Raw genomic sequence first — 17,805 nt, 5'->3', positions numbered from 1 at the left:
CTGAGAATATTTAATCTAGTGGTAGGATATAAGAAATAATTGCAGTAAACAGCAGAATTTTCCAAGTGGTTGAAAGAGGCTAAGAGTGATGTGATGGTTCAGCAGGTTTTTTTTTACTTTGAAATTTGATTGAACATTCAAGTGATAGAGTGGGAAACCTTCCAACTGTTGGTTTATTGCCTAATACCCACAACAGCCAGGATTGGGCGGGCTAAACCCAGAAGCCTAACACTGCATTCAGTTCTGTCACATGAGTGGCAGTGACCCAAGCCCTGAACCTTCATCTCTTGACTTCCCACTCACATCAGTAAAAAAACCAAAAAACAAAAAAACTGGATTGAAATAGTGTATTCAGGACTTGACCCAGGCACTCTAAAATGGGATGCAGGTGTTGAAAGTACCAGTTTAACTTGTGCCAACAAGCCTGCCTCTCACATGCCTTGAAATGTTCTTGAAATCAAGTTCAACAGAATTTTGTCAAATATATTGTGCTATTTTCAGCATTTAATTTAATTCAACTAGATTTTGTTTCCTGTCAACCATGTGTCTTTGTTCAAGTAACTTTGAAGTAACTTTTTAAAAAAATACATACTTATTTATGTAATTTTAAAAAGTTCCAGAGAGAAAGGAAGGGAAAGAGAGAGAGTGCGAGCGCTCAATCTCCCATCTGCTGGTTTGGTTCTCAGATAGCTACAATAGCCAAGGCTGTGCTAGGAGCTTCATCTAGGTCTCCCACATGGATGTATGGGCCCAAACACTTGGAATGTCTTCTGCTGCTTTCCTGGGCTGTTAGTAGGGAGCTGGTTTACAACTGGAACAGCTAGGACACAAATATGCACCGGTTTAGGATGCCAGTATTCCTAAAGGTGATTTTACCCACTATGCCACAGTTCTGGCCCACAGATTAATTTACTTAAAATAACTTGGGTAATTTGAAATGTAAATTCCCTGACATTACCCCAGGTTAACCAACTTAGAAGCCCTGAGGGTAGAGCCCAGAAATTTAGTACTAAAAGCACTTTATAAATAACATCAATACATATTTATTTACTTGGAAGTTATCCCTTCAAATCAACTTTATGTCATTTACATAAAATAAAACGCTTACATGTGTGAAGTTTTGATAAATATGCATGTTGTGACACTACTGCACATTGAAGAAATCGAACACTTCCAGCTCTGCACTTTCTCCCTGTATAATCTGTTGTCACCCCGGGAACCTCTGACTATATTCTCTCTTTACTGATTAGTTTCATTTGTTTTACAGGTTTATGTGAATGAAATCATTGAGTGTGTATACTTGGCTGTGATTTCTTTTGCTCAGCATATTCCTAAGATTTATTTTTATTGTTCTGTTTAGCAGTAGTCATTTCTTTTTTTTATTGCTAAATACAATTACTTTGTATAGATTTATTGCAGTTTGCTCACTGTAGCTGCTGGCTAGTAGAGTACAGCTGTGATGGACATTGAGGTACAAAGTTGTTCTGTGTAGATACAAATGTTTTATTTTGTAAACTTAGTTTCATGCTCAGTGCTGTGGCACAGTGGTTAAGCTACCAATTGCAGCATCAGAAACCAAATGGATACCAATTAAAGTCCTAAATGAACCACCTGTGATTCAACTCCCATTCTGCTGTGTCTAGTTGACCCAAGTGTTTATGTCCCTATACCCACCTGTTAGAGCTGGAAGAAGTTCCTGGGCTCCTGGCTTCAGCCTGGTCCAACTCTGGCTGTTAGTGATGTTGGGGAATTAACTAGTGGGTGGAAGATCTCTCTGTCTCTCCCTCTTTTTTTGTAATTCAAGAAAAAAGGAATTTAGTTTGTCACCTGTTCATTAGTTGCAACATGATACGCAAAGCTGAAAAGATTAATGATAACTTCATTACCTCTCAGATTCCTTATCAAAAAGTGCTATTTTGTGCCTTACTCTAAGTTACTGTTAGGATTACATTAATTATAATGTATGTGGAAATAGTTTGGAAGTTGCAGAGGTTCAGATAAGCCACTAACCGGTAAAGTTTATGCCCTTAAGACAATAATTATAAAACATCAGGGCAAGTGTATAAATCTGTTGCTATTAGATTTCTACTTTAAGCCTAAAGAAAAATCTGTTTTCATTCTATTTCAGAAGCGAATGAGAGAGCTCTTACAGTTGTCCAAGGAAAGTAGCCGGAGCAATCACACAATTTGGTTTGGACACTTTACAACATCCACTATCCTTTCTCCATCACCAGGAATCCGATCAATAATGAGGTGAGACAGGCTTCCAAAATCCAAGTTCTTTTACATTGCTGCACCTACCTTGCAAGTTATCTCTGTTCACTAATTCCATTTCTTTTTAATTGGTTAGTTCAGCTACTGCTTATTTCTGTGGGCACCTCCATACACTTGGTGGACTGATGCCTGTTTTGCATACCCGTCATTCCCAGGGCACTTTGGAACTTGAAGTGGGAGACTGGAAGGATAACAGAAGGTGAGTGATCTAGCCCATCAAATAAAACAGACATGCTGAAACAATGTAGTTTTCTTTTTTTATATACTAAATATGATCCAGTTAAGGAAAGCTTGGGACATAGATTGGTTTCTTTTAGGATTTATGTATCTATCTATTTTTTATTTGAAAAACAGAGTTAAAAAGAGAGAAAGAGAGAGAGGCTGGTTCACTCCTCAACGTGGAAAGAAAGGGAGAGCTAGACTGACCCACGTCCCAAATGGCTACAACAGCTAGGACTGGTACGAGCTGGAACCAGGAGCTTCATCTCAGTCTCCCATATGGGTAAGGACCATAAATGTGTTTATCAAAAGTGTATAGTATGGGGCCCGGCACTGTAGCCTAATGGCTAATGTCCTCGCCTTACACGTACTGGGCGTCAGTTCATATCCCATCCTGCTTGTGGCATGGGAAAGCAGTAGAGGATGGCCCAAAACCTTGGGACCCTGCACCATGTGGGAGACCCAGAAGAAGCTCCTGGCTCCTGGCTTTGGGTCAGATCAGCTGCAGTCGATGTGGTCACTTGGGGAGTGAACCAGCGAATGGAAGATCTTTCTGTGTCTCCTTCTCTCTCTGTCTCCTCTCTGTAAATATTTCCAATAAAAATTAAAAATAAATCTTTAAAAAGTATAGTATGGTTATTTTCTCTTTTTTAAAGTATTTTAATGAAAGTATTTAAAAGAATGTCATCCCATTGTTTAATTATTATAATTATTTAATTTAGTTCTAATACTATTAGAATATTAGGCACTCAGCCAAGTATTTTGGAACTCCATGTTTCATCTTATTTTTAATTACTTTTATGTTTTTAAAAAGCAGCTTTGTATCTTGGAAGGTACTTCTTCATTTTCGTTGGCATTTCTATAAAATGTTTTGAGAACTACACTGGCAACTATAATTACTTTGAACCAAGTCCAACTTGTTCATGGCCATGAGACTGTGGGCTGGGCGTGATTACCCTTTGTCACATAGCCTTCCGAACCCTTGATCAGCTTCTTTATTTCTTCTAAATGCTGCAGTTGCAGGTTGTGATGTTAATTATGAAACCATTTCCTCTCCCTTTCCTGTGCTTCAGCCTGGGGTTTGTAAGTTTTACTCAAAGATCTAGTCCTTACCTTCCCTCAGAAGCATTTAAATTGTATTAGTTATAATATAATTTGTAAAAAAAAAAAAAACAAAAAACCAGTCAATGTATATTAATACAAGGCTGTGCCTTCTTGTGGATGCCAATAAATCCAGAACTATCAGTGACTTAACATAATAAATGTTTATTATTCATTCATATAAATCCAGTATGAGTTGGGGCACATCTCCTTCATAGGATGACTCAAGGATTTAGACTTCCTTCTCATGATGGCGCTGTTTCAACATGCCAAAACCAGGGCAGGGAAGAAAACACAGAGAACTCAACAGCACTCTCAAGTCTTCTGGAGCGGAAGTGTGCTGCATGCCGCTTGTGTTCACAGCCCTTGGCCAGAACTAGACACATCGCCCAGTCTAAAGCAGGGGCACTGGGAAATGCCTAGGAGCTCATTGTCTTTGGTTAGCACAACTTTGTGCTATGGTTAATCATTTGTTTTCTCACTTTCAAAAGTTGGAAATCATAAAACTGTGGTTCCTCTTTAATTAATATTTTATACCTTTCATTGTACATTTGATAAAGCAAGGCAACTTTAATTTCTTTAAAATTATAGAAGTAAAGATGTAAAAGGAGCATGATCAATTTCTAATTGTGCTCTTATCAGTTATCTCAGTGTTCTACACAGCACTGCTGGTAGAAGTATTTGGCTTACGATGAGTATCTCAGGTTCAAGGAAGTCTTAAAGTACTGTATAAAAATAAAATGACTTAATCAGGCAACTATTTATTGAAACAGTTTAAAGACGCATGTTATATACCAAGCATTGTTCTAGGGTATAGTTGAACTAATTACCTGTGTCAGATCCCAGCTCAGGTGACAAACATGTAGGATAAAATGACAGGACTGTGGGAGAAGGATAGGGAAGCAGAATTATTTACTCTGTATTCAAGCGTATCATGTGAAAAAGTCTTAGTTCTGCATTTTTATGTTTATTCTGTGTGTTGTCTTCATTATCCTCTTAAATCATGAAGTCACTAAATGACCTTACTGTTATGTGTTCTCTAGGTACCGGATCTTTGCTTTTGATCATGACCTGTTCAGCTTTGCAGATCTATCTTTTGGCAAGTGGCCTGTGGTTCTGATCACCAATCCTAAACCACTCCTCTATACTTGTGCCAAACACGAACCACTGGAAAGACTCCTTCATTCAACACACATCAGGTATGTAGTAGCCTTTCCAGAACTTTCAGTTTGACGTTGGTGGAGAATAAGTCCTGTGATTATGCTCCCATCTGAAAGCTATGTGATGCCCTCTTTACTTCTCTCAATAATGTAACATTGGGTACAGTTCTTATTTTTGTTTACATTGCTAAAAAGTGCATTTTTTTTAAGCTGGAGGAATTATAAAATCATCCAGAAACCCCAAATCCTATCATTATTATTTTTGTGTACTATATCCTAACCTTTATAAATGCATGTTTTACATTGCTATAATAGTACTATACATATTCTCTAGTATCCCATTTTTTAAAATTTACATTCTGTATCAGAAATAGTTTTTCACTTTGCTACATAGCCTTCCAAACATTTTGCTACAAGCCTTCCAATAGCTGCAAAATCAATAGGGAATAGAAAATTTGGCTAGTATGAGAATTCACTGATGTAGATGCTTAGAATTTTATTTGGACATAAATATTCTTTTTCCAAAGAATCAGACAACTTTTTTTCTTCAAATTCAAGGGCATTTTTAATGTACTGTATTTTATTTTGTAAAGTAATACAACAAAGGCTTTGGAAAATGGGGTAACATTTCTGAGTTTTCCTTTTCAGGCATTCTCTTTTAGGAATTTTTTTTTTATAGTTATAGGACATAATCTATTTTTAAGATTTATTTTTATTAGAAAGGCAGATTTACAGAGAGAAGGAGAGACAGAAATAAAGATCTTCCATCTGCTAGTTCACTCCCCAAATGATGCTGAACCAATCCAAAGCTAGGAGTCAGGAGTCCCTTCAGGTCTTCCACGTGGACACAGAGTCCCAAGGCTTTGGGATGTCCTGCACTATTTTCCCAGACCACAAGAAGGGAAAGAAAGTGGAGCAGCTGGGGCACGAACTGCGTCCATATGGGATGCCAGAGTTTGCAGGCTGGGGATTAGCCAATTGAACCATCATGCTGGCCCTGTCATAATCTATTCTAATTCCTATGTATTTTTTTTTTAAATACAAACAAAACATCACAACTTACCTAACCATTTTTCTTTCTTGCTAGTGAAATTTGCCTTCTGGTTAAATCCTTTTAATACTGGCAAAATAGACATAACATAAAATATACCATTTTAATCATTTGAAGTATGCGACTCAGTAGAATTAAGTACATTGACACTGTTGTGCAGTCCTCACCAAGACCCCATCACCAGAGCTTTTTTTTGACTTGTAAAACTGAATCTCTGTGTCCCGTAAACAGTAACGCCCCGTTTCATCCCCCCACAAAGCCTTTGACAACTTGTATTTTATTTTATGTCTCTAAGAATTTGACTGTTTTAGATGCTCGTATAAGTGGAATCATATTTGCGTTTTCCTGTCTGGCTTATTTCACTTAACATAATGTCCTTAAGATTCATGCATGCTCTGGCACATGTCAGAAATTTGGAGAGCACTGAATAATATCTCACTGTATATGCATAATGACAGACCTTGGAACTGCACCCACCTCTTGCTGTATTAAAACATCTGTGAATTTGAGTGTGCAAATAGCTGCACAAGCCTCTCCTTTCATTTGGATATATACCCCAAAATGGAATTACTGAATCTTAAATAATTTATTTTTTTCTTTATTTTTGACAATCTTTACATAGTTAATTAGGACACAAAGGTTCAAGGGCTACAGGAAAGTGGGTAAGACTATTATTTCCACATATTTTTTTGTACCGGGGGTAAAGGAGAAGTCCCACCCAGTCTTCCACCCATCCCAGGTCCCTGATGTGGGGCATGCTCTGAGGGTCTTGCTCAAGTGGTTTTGATAGTTCAACAGTTATGAGTTCCTGCCAATATTGCCATTGAACACGATGAAGTTGCTGAAGAATCCACTGATTGACATAGTCCATCATAGAGTCTCCGTTTGCCCAGTTTTTCACTGCCAGCATATGAATGGGGTAGTTAATTGATTTGTTCTGTCCTCTGTCTTTTCATGGTTAGGGTTCTGAGTCTGGCAGTTTTATTAGGGAATAATTTATTTTTAAAAATATGTTTATTTGATTACTTCTCAGCCTTTTGGCTAAGATCATGTGTAGTATCTGTTCTTATCAGTTTAAAAATATATTTATTTGAAAGAGTTTGAACTGTGGTTATGCAACAAGGTGGAGGAATACACCATAGGGGGAGGGCTTGGGGAGGGGTGGGGAGAATCCCAGTACCTATGAAACTGTCACATAATACAATGTAATTAATGAATAAATTTAAAAAAAGAACAATAAAATAAAATAAAATAAAATAAATTTAAACAAAAAAAAAAGAAAGAGTTAGTGAGACAGAGAATGTTAAGGAGAAGTAGGGAAAAAGGAAGAGAGAGAGAGGCATCTTCCATCTACTGGTTCAACTTCATAAATGGCTGGAACAGCTGTGGTTGAGCTAGGCTGAAGCCAGGAGGCAGGAACTTCATCCAGGTCTCCTACATGAGTACAGGGGCCCAAGTACTTGGGCCATCTTCTGCTGCTTTGCCAGGTACATTAGCGGGGACTGAAATTTGAGGCATTTAGGATGTGAACCAGAATTCATGTGGGATGCAGTGTCATTGGCAACATGTCAGCATACCAGCCCCAGTAATTCTATGTTTAATTCTTTTTTTTTTTAAAGATTTATTTATTTTTATTGGAAAGTCAGATGTATAGAGAGAAAGATCTTCCGTCTGATGGTTCACTCCCCAAGTGAGCTGCAACGGCTGGAGCTGAGCCAATCCTAAGCCAGGAGCCAGGAGCCTCTTCCAGGTCTCCCATGATGGTGCAGGGTCCCAACGCTTTGGGCCGTCCTTGACTGCTTTCCCAGGCCACAGGCAGGGAGCTGGATGGGAAGTGGGGCTGCCGGGATTAGGACCAGTGCCCATATGGGATCCCGGTGTGTAAGGCGAGGACTTTAACCACTACGCTATCGCGCTGGGCCCCTATGTTTAATTCTTTAAAGGAGCTACTACACTGTTTTCTGTGGGAGCTGTAACATTTAAGCATTGCTACCAGAAATGCACTAGGTATGCAGTTACTTTTCTGTTGTTACGATTTATTTATTGGAAAGGCAGATATACAGAGAGAAGGAGAGACAGAGAGATCTTCCGTTCGCTGGTTCAATCCCAAGTGGCCACAAAGGCCAGAGCTAAGCTTATCTGAATCCAGGAGCCAGGAACTTCTTGGTCTCCCATGTGGGTCCAAGGTCCCAAGGCTTTGGGCATCCTCTACTGTTTTCCCAGGACACAAGAAGGGAGCTATATGGGAAGTGGAGCAGCTGGAATACGAACCAGCACCCATACTGGATCCTGGAGTGTGCAAGACGAGGACTTTTGCCACTAGGCTATCGCACTGGACCCCCAATTACTTTTAAAAGCAGATGCTAATTTATTAGCTTGTCAATAAAAATAAGTGTCTTATGTACAGCATTCTTAAAATTATTTTGTGATTAGTGTGTAAAATAGTAATGTTAATCTAAAAGAAGGGATACCAACCTGTTTGTTTATTGATCACTGATAAAGTAAAACATGCATCAGTCAGGCAGGTTTTTTGATGGGCACTAGATATCAGGGTTAGGCATTATACTCTCGGGAAGGGCCTGACAGTCCAACCTGATTCTGCTGTTGCTTCTTTTGGGCAGAATCAAATGAATAGATGATAGGTGTGGCATTAGGATAACAAAGTAACTTGTCTTCCCTGTATTTTCTTAAGAGAGCAAACAGGACTTCAGGAAGTTGATTAGTTTACAATAGCTGAATTTTTGAAAATAAATTTTCTTTTCTAAAATATGTTTTTTAAGTTTCTAATTTCTTAGCAACTCATGTTTGCTGATTTGTCCAACTCAAAAAAGTTTCCATTTAGAAAGAAATCAGATAGCGGTCCTTAGAGTTGTGCAGTGTGATCATTTCACCTACACAAGTATTTTTAGGTTATGAAACTTATGCTCCCTTATAAAAAAAATGACAAATGCCTGAAACTATGCATTTGATGTATGTTCTTATTTTAGAGTCTTGGCCTTTTCCTTGTACTCCATTACATCTGTCACAGTTAAGATTGATGGAATTCATCTAGGTCAGGCTGTTCATTTGTCTGGTCCTATTTTCACACTGAAGTGGAACCCCCAAAACTACAGTAATGGGACACATGACATAGAAGTGATCGTCCAGGTAAGTTAGTAATTTTCAGTTTGCTGTGTCTGTGTTCGGGCAGCAGCCAAAATGAACACTAATTTGTGATTTCTTTTTCTAGTCAATAAACTTAGTTTTAAAAAACTGAATACACTATTTCATTCTGAAAACGAACACTCAGTAGTACTTCTACTACTGAACAAAGATGGAGAAGGATGTGTAACTTCTAGCCCTTTAAACATTTTTTTTAAGATTTATTTATTTATTTGAGTAGTAGAGTTATAAAGAGAGAGACAGAGAAAAAGAAATCGTCCCTTTACTGGTTCATCCCTCAAATACATGCAAAATTTGGATCTGAGCTAGGCCAAAGCCTAGATGCTCCATCTTTGTCTCTCTGATGGGTGATGGGAGCCCAGTTACCTGGGTCATCTTTTGCTGCCTTCTCAGGGAGCTGAACTGAAAGTGGCACAGCCAGGACTACAACCTGCACCCACATGGGTTGCCTGTGTCACAAAGTGGTAGCTTAACATGCTATGCTACAGGACTAGCCTCTTCCGCTTTTTTTTAACCTCAGGAAAACCAAGAAATTTTTTTATTGGTAAAGACAGATCAGATTTATGGAGAGAAGGAGAGACAGAAGGATCTTCCATCTGCTGGTTCACTCTCCAAGTAGATGCAATAGCCAGAGCTGAGCTAATCCAAAGCCAAGAGCAAAGAGCTTCTTCTGGATCTCCTGTATGATGCAGGGTCCCAAAGCTTTGTGCCGTCCTCTACTGCTTTCCCATGCCACAAGCAAGGAACTGGATGGGAAGTGCAGCATATGGGACACAAACTGGCACCCATATGGTATCCTGGTGTGTGCAAGGCGAGAATTTAACCATTAAGCCATTTCTCCAGGCTCTAAGGAAATCATTCTTTCTTCCAACTCTGGCAAATTTCCTAATGTACCCAAAGATAATGAAATAGGTCAAAAACAGGCATTTATGTATGCATGCCTTTGGTTACTGTCTGTAAATATAGGAAAGTTATATCACTTTAAAGAATAAATATAATTAATTTGAAAGGCAATTAGAGACACAGAGAGGGGGACGGAAAAATGACAGGGACAGAAAGAGAAAGAAAAATTTCATTTGTGGTTTTCCTTGCAAAATAGCCAGGTTAGGCCAGAATCCAGGAGTTCCATTCTGATCTCCCACCTGTGTGGCAGATGGGTGGCATGGACCCAAGCACTTGGACCATCTTTTGTTGTCTTCCTAAGAGCATTAACAGGGAGCTGCAGGAGAAGAGCAGTCAGGAACTAAACTGGTGCTTTGATGTATAGGATGCTGGCGTTGCAAGTGATAGCTTAACTTGCTACCCACAGCACCAGTCTTGGTGTCATTTTGTGAAAGCTCCAGAACATAGACTTCCAAGGTATCAAAGAAAGGATTTTTGGGGGGTGATTTTGTACTGTTAGCATACACAGTTAACAGTCTACCTGTCCTTACTATGTTTCAGTCTTAAGACATTGAATTTATTAGCACCTGCTAGTGTAGAAGTGGTAATCATAGACAAAACAGAATAGTTTCATCAAACTCTATCAGAAATAATTTGTGATGTATTAACTTCTAAGAAAAAAGTCAATTTATACAACTTTTTGATTTTATGATAGTTTTAAACTATTTAATTGTCTGGAGCCGTTGTAATGTGAACATCAAATAATCCTTCAGAAAACACCTATACTTATTTTCATAATTATTTTTTTTTTAATTTGCTTTCCACAGAGACAAGCTGAGCAGGAGGTGATTATTTACTAAGCTCTTTCTCAGAAGGTGGCCAGCACTTAGAAGTTTTTACTTAATCCACAAAACATTCCCATATGGTGGGCAATCTTAGTTTCAGTCCGGAGATGGAAAAGTCTGTAGATCCATGCAAGAGGAGACACTTTGCTATGCCACCCATCTTTGAAGTGTTCTGTATAGTATAAAAAAGAAACTTTAGAAGGGAGCTGTAGAAGGGATGTACTCTGAATTTCTTTCCTATTAGAAATTGCATCCTTTCAAAGAGAGTTGAGGCTATAGACATACCTAGAATCAATTCTTTCCTATCTTCATCATCATGAGAATAAAGCAGGAACAGCTCAGGCCCAATCTTGGTTCATTTCTGCTTCTATCCACTTCTCCCCTCCCTGGACCAGGATGTTGTTTTGTCTGTAACTGTGTCACTGTGTGATATTAAAAGGTAAAGGACTATTGTTAGGGAAAAAAGAAAGAAAGAAGCCATGATGCTACATCACACCTGAAATCTTGGCACTGATTTCTTACTATCCAGGTGTCCAGATGGTGTTCAGGTTTCACCTTTTGTCCTATATATGTGAGGGTACGTCACAAAGTGTGGAAATATAGAATGAAAAGAAACTAATTTGGGTGCAAAGATGGTTGGAATCTATGCCTGCTTTTTTCACAATTTGCATTTTCCATGAATTTTTTTGTAGACCTGTGATATATTGCATTTAGTTGGTTCAAATCAGAATCCAGACTTAGGGTAATACATTTTATTTAGCTGATTTGTGTCTTCCATCTTTTTTCTTTTAAGATATACTTATTATTTTTAGTTGAAAGAGTTACATAGAGAGACATTGGGCAGTGGAGGGCAGGGGATATAGAGAGGAAGAGAGGTGGAGAGAGAGAAATCTGCCATCCACTCATTCATTCCCCGAAGGGTTACAACTGCCAGAGCCTTATCTAATAATGTGTTTATAAATGTTTAACAATCATGTTGAGGCAGATTGGTTTGTAGCATTTCCCTGATTTGTACCAATTTCCTTAGTAGAAATATCCTCGCCATGGTGGCTTTTAAGTTACCAATACAATGCTAAGCAAGTTGCAAGATTCCTGACACTTTAACAATTGGCCCCTGTGAGCCAGGCAAGCCAAGCCATGTCCAGCATGCTGCTGTTTTATTCCTGAGTCAGTCTTTCCTTTTTCAATAGTCGTTGATGAACCTTGCCTAGGTTCGTTTTTTTCTTTCATTAGTTTTTATAAGATTGTGATATTTAAGTTGTCCCTTCTTATTAAAGAAATACTAATTATAGTAGTCTTATAAAGAAGAAAATTTTTTCATTCTGGGACTCAGACACAGAGTTTATACAGAAAATGTAGAATAAATTCTTGATTCCTTCCCCTAAGCCCTTTTCCCTTTTCTTTTCTTTTTTTTTTTTTAAGATATTATTATTGTAAAGTCAGATTTACAGAGAGAACAAGAGACAGAGAGAAAGATCTTCTGTCTGTTGGTTCAATCTCCAGGTAGCTTCAACAGCTGGAGCTAAGCCAATCCAAAGCCAGGAGCCAGGAGCTTCTTCTGAGTCTTTCACAGGGATGCAGGGACCCAAGCTTTGGGCTGTCCTCTACTGCTTTTCCAGGACACAAGCAGGGAGCTGTATGGGAAGTGGAGCAATTGGGGCAGGAACCGGCACCCATATGGGTGGGATCCCTGGCATGCAAGACGAGGATTTAGCCACTAGGCTACTGTGCTGGCACCCCCTCTCTTTTCTAAACCAGTTTTCAGAATGATGAATCATCAGAGGTGACCAATGAGACTGTATTAACATTATTCATTAGTTCAATATTTTAAAAATGTATGTTTGGTGTATATTTGGTTAGCCCTCAGATTTATTTACTTTCTTTTCAAATTGTTCCATCTTAGACTAGTGTGGAGCTCTTCCTGTTGACTATAGGTCCTTTGAAATAACTGCAATAGTCTTTGTTGGTATTTTTTTTTTTTTTTGCCAACTATAGTTAAAGCTCTTGTTCACTTCATACTTAGACTAAAATCAGCCATTTCTGTAAGAGCACGGGTACCTTGTAATGAGAAATGATGTTTTGATACCACAGTCTTAGCGTGGCCCAGAAGGCCTAGTGCTTTTGGATTCGTAATTATTGCTAGGTCTTCTCAGTCCACAAAGAAAAATGAAGACTGTTTTTGAAGAAAATAATCATGCATATCTGCTGATAATTCTAGTTCAAGCCTAGCATTTCAAGGTTTAGAATAAATGCTATTAAAAATGTGTAGAAGAAGCAGGCTTTTAGCTAGCAATTGAGATGCCACCTTCCCATATCACACATCATCATGCTTGGATTAAATTCCTGCACCTGACTCTAGCTTCCCACTAATGTAGACCCTGGGAGGTGCAGTGATGGCTAAGACAATTGAGTTCCTGCCATGTACGTGGGACACCTGGATTATGACTCATCAGTCCTGGCCCAGCTCCAGGCATTACATGCTTCTGGCAGTGAACTATCATAAGAGCTCTCTCTGTCTCTGTCTTGACACATTTTTTAAAACAAGAAAATTCTCCAAGTATTTGGAAGGAAATTAAAAGTAAGTGAACAAAAATGAAGAAGTTCAGAAAAAAACAAACTATTGGGAACGTTTTTGAGTTACTTTTATAAGTAGTGAATGTAATACAGAAGATTATATAAGTTAGTTTTTCTATTCGAAAGGGAGAGAGCAGGAGTAAAAGAGCTAGCGCCCATCTGGCCACTGTCCAGGTACTCACAGAGCTGGGCCAAGCCGAAGCAAAGAAACTGGAAACTGTCTACCAGTCTCTCATGTGGGTGGCAGGAAGCTCCAGTGAGGAACTGGAACTAGAGATTGAAACCAGGGACCTCAACCACCAAGCTAAACACCTGCACCCTTTATTTGTTTAATGCATGCAAATGACCTCTGTGCTGTGCTGATAACTAGGATTCTGCTGGAAGAAGCAAGAATGCTCATCACACATTTTCTATTCAAGAGAATATTCATCTCACATTTGATCCCGTGGCCTCCTTTATTCTCCTTACCGAGCACTGTACTGTGGTGAGTGGATTCAGTTAAACATGTGTGTGCTTATTGGATATGGTAAATGCAAAGTCATCAATAATGTAATCGGGTGACAAGAACAAATTGGACAACTACTCCAGTTAAATGATAACAGCATAAATCCGGGTGAATAGAGACCTAAGGTGAATTATGTCAGCCAGTGGACATCGGGAGGGCTACCTTGTCCTTGGATCGGTGAAATCGACAGCATTTTAGAACTATCCAAACCACTTGGGCAGAACCCTTGGAACATGCACCACATTGGGACCCTGGGTTGATATCGGGTGATGGTTCCCCATCCCTGGGTACTGGGACTTTTGGGAGGCTGGGTATGGCTTCCCCCTTTACCTCTCGCTCTCCCCTTCTCCCAGAATACTTATCAAAAATAAATTTAAAAATATATATGTATACATATGTTTGGAAAAAAATTAGTACACTCAGGACTAGCTCAATGGGAGAGATGTGTAGGGCACAGTGTGGGGTGTAGTGCAGTGCAGGCACATACTACCTTCACAGCATCTTCATGTGCTTATCAGCCTGGAAGTTCTCTGAAGCTCCTTAGTTAGGGCTTTGATAGAGGTATCATCATTAAGGCATTATGAATTAACTGGCCATTGGTGATCAATTCAACAATGCAGTAGTGAGAGGCTGAAACTTCCCCACCCTCAAAACACAGTCTTCCTGGAAGCCAGCCCCATCCTTCAAGGCTTTTCAGAAGTCACTAACAAACTCTGACTTAGAGGAAAGGAGCTTGTTACAAGTAACAAAACACACTTCTTTTGCTTTTTCACTCCAGAGGTGAGGAGCCAGAGACAAAGACCAAACATAGTCATGGGCAGCTTTTTTTTTTTTTTTCTAATGCTCATTTATTTTATTTATTTATTTTTAAATCTACTTGAAAGAGCAAAAGAGAGGGAGAGGGATTTTTTTCATCTGTTGTTTCACTTCTCAATTGCCCACAATAGTCAGCAGCAGGTCTCATCAAAGTCAAGAGTCTAGAACTCCATCAGGGTAGCTGGATTAGAAATGGACAAGTCAAGACTTGAACCATATGGGATGTAGGCATCCAAGGAGGTGGCTTATTTAACTCATTATTCTGCAATGCCCATCAGCACTGAAATACATGCTGAGAAGTACATTTAAACAATTCCATCATTGTGTGAACATGATGGAATGTATTTAGATAAACTAAGATGGCTTATGATATTACTAGGCAATATAATTTTTTTTAAAGATTCATCCATTTTTTTATTGGAAAGTCAGATTTATGGAGAGGAGAGACAGAAAGATCTTCCATTGGCTGAATCACTCCCTAAGTGGCTGCAACAGTGGAGCTAAGCTGATATGAAGCCAGGAGCCAAGAGCTTCTTCCAGGTCTCCCACATGGGTACAGAGTCCCAAGGCTTTGGGCCATCCTCTGCTGCTTTCCCAGGCCACAAACAGGGAGCTGGAAAGGAAGTAGAGCAGCCAGGACATGAATTGCATCCATATGGGATCCTGGTGCATGCATATGGCAAGGACTTTAGCCATGAGGACTTTAGCCAGGCCCTAGGCAATATAATGTTTAAGAACCACTACCACATATATGATCCATTATTACAAGGGTTTTCGGAGCCTTGGCCAGGAACTGGGACAAAGATCAAAATATTTGTTTTTTATTGTCTCTAATAGCACAGATATTTTTTCCATTTTTGTTGATGAGGCCAGTTTAAACACCTTACATGCTGTTCCCATGTATCTATTTCACATCAGCATCTATTTCTCTGCAGGTCCGGGTCATCTTTGTGATGATTGTGCTGATCCAGCTTGCTGTTCTCATTACTTTTAGGTATCTAGGATACCCAAAGTTTAAAGGTTAGTCCTGGTTTGTTCTATTGTTAGAAGACTTTATTTCACAGTGCCACAGAATGCTTTCCGGTTACCAAGTCATAAACAGAAGCATAAATTGTTTATATGTGCTCTGAAGTGCATGCTTTGAACCAGTACTCTTCTCCCATGATATTCTTGTCTTGAAAAAAATTTAATTTTTGTTGGTACCTAGCAGTAAAATAAGTGGAAGAGTCACAGAAATAGCTCCAAATGACCACCTTTTAATCTAAGTAGCAAGTTCACTTTTTTAAAAGGTTTATTTATTTTTTATTGAAAAGACAGATATATAGAAAGATCTTCCATCTGCTGGTTCACTCCTAAAGTGGCTGCAACAGCCTGAGCTGAGCCAATCTGAAGCCAAGAGCCAGGAACTTCTTCCAGGTCTCTCACCATGGGTACATGGTCCAAAGGCTTTGGGCTGTCCTCTATTGCTTTCCCAGGCCACAAGCAGGGAGCTGGATAGGAAGTGGAGCAACCGGGACATAAACCAGCAGCAATATGGGATCCTGGTGCATGCAATGTGAGGATTTAGCCACTAGGCTTTTGTGCCAAGCCCGCAAGTTCATTTTTATATGAAATACTTTTAATTTAGAAAAAATACTGTTGATTCAAATAATTGATGATAAAGTACTAAAAATAGTTATATAAGATTTAAATGGCACATACATAGTTCTGAGTTAATTGTGCACAGCAGCCTAAAAAAAAATTATAAGGAAGACCTTGGCTCACATGCCTTCCAGCTTTCCTGATGGCTGTCTGCACCTTTGTGTGCTCCCTTATACCAGATAATCTGTTATAGTCATGATTAATGAACAGTGAAGTTACTCATTCGCAGCCTCTATAAGAGCGATGTGAATTTTTAAAAAGGGAACACTGGATGGGGAAGACCCTAATTTCTAACCAGATTCCTTCCTTATTAACCATTGCTTCATAGTTGACAGCCTGCAACTTAGAGAAATATTCTTCGGTGTCAGAATCAAGAGTTCCCAAGGGTGACTTATCAGGGTTTGTCTCTCCACCAATGGCCCTAAATGATTAATATGAATATATGTACCTGCTTTGTGCCTAGCACCTCTATAAATATGAAGTGTATTGAATTTTGCCCCCGCCTAAAACGGGTAATACAGAGTTGGCATGCTACTTCTGAGAGTGGCTAAAACAATTTTGCCAAGATTTACAGATGCGAGTTTGGAGCATTCAAAAGGCTGTTGGCTATTTATTTCCTTGAAATTAGTATTTTTTTAGTGACCTTAGACTGATACCACTGAATAGTCAGGCTTTTCGTGAGCATTTAGAATAATGAACAGAGGAGAAAAACTTTTCTACTTATTGTGCCTTTTCTAATAAGAAAACTGTTTGTAACCACATACGAAAGCACTAACTTGAACTGTTTAGAAGTGATCAGAGAAGTATAAACATGTAGGTGCAACTAGATAAGTTTTCTCCCTAGTTTTCAGCTCCTGCCATCATTCACTGCTTAATCTCACTTTGATCCTGTCAGTTGCTTCTGGCGAGGCTGATGGGACAAGTGAGTAAAGTGGAATGGTCCCTTTGGTCTCCCTACATTCTTGTGCTTGGAAAACCTCTTTTCATTCCTTCTACTTTCTTGCAGTGATTCTCAAGCCTACACCCCGTCAGAAACACCCACAGACATTAAAAAATATGTAGAATCCTAAATCCAATCTCAGGTTTATGAAACTGAAACATCCGTTAATCTTTTACTTATTTAGACGCAGGGAGAAACAGAGCTCTCTTCCTCTAGTTCCCTCTCCCAGATAACCTGCAATCACTAGGATGGGCTGAGCCAAAGCTGGAAGCCAGAAACTCAATTCTGGTCTCCCATGTGGTGACAGGGAACCAAGGGCTTGAGCTATCATGTGCTACTTCCCAGAGTGTGCACTCACAGGAAGCTGGACTCAAACTCAAGCCCTGTAATATGGCACATAGGTAGAAACCATTGTGTGTGGTCTAAATCCAAAAGAATCAGTCACAACCTTTGGTAAGTATTGATAGTGTCTTTCTCCTAGTTTTCTTAAGTCACATGAGGATTGAATGTGCATTATGAATTTTAAAGAAATATTAAATTTACATATCAATAATTTATACTAGCTGCTTTCTTAAATAAGTACAGTGTATATCTCCACATACTATTTAAATTTTAAACAATACAAAGGTACTTCA

The 17,805-nt window shown here is 39.0% G+C and overlaps 1 protein-coding gene and 1 pseudogene across 6 annotated transcripts in view; both read left to right on the top strand.

Annotated features, from left to right (window-relative positions):
* Positions 1-17,805, top strand: part of TMEM62 (transmembrane protein 62) — a 39,113-nt gene that overhangs the window by 11,719 nt on the left and 9,589 nt on the right. For 5 of the 6 annotated variants that reach the window (XM_058665975.1, XM_058665974.1, XM_058665979.1 and 2 more), the window contains 6 exons: positions 2,129-2,253; positions 2,351-2,473; positions 4,638-4,793; positions 8,793-8,952; positions 13,639-13,752; positions 15,525-15,609. In XM_058665975.1, coding sequence (XP_058521958.1) covers positions 2,129-2,253; positions 2,351-2,473; positions 4,638-4,793; positions 8,793-8,952; positions 13,639-13,752; positions 15,525-15,609 — 763 coding nt within the window. The remainder of the gene's footprint in view (positions 1-2,128; positions 2,254-2,350; positions 2,474-4,637; positions 4,794-8,792; positions 8,953-13,638; positions 13,753-15,524; positions 15,610-17,805) is intronic. The other variant, XM_058665976.1, reaches the window with a different exon arrangement.
* On the top strand, positions 6,827-6,945 carry LOC118759387 (U2 spliceosomal RNA; annotated as a pseudogene).

Source organism: Ochotona princeps, chromosome 6 (assembly GCF_030435755.1).
Source record: "Ochotona princeps isolate mOchPri1 chromosome 6, mOchPri1.hap1, whole genome shotgun sequence".
NCBI lineage: Eukaryota > Metazoa > Chordata > Mammalia > Lagomorpha > Ochotonidae > Ochotona > Ochotona princeps.
Note: the sequence above shows the minus strand (reverse complement) of the source record. Positions and strands in the feature narration are given on the sequence as shown.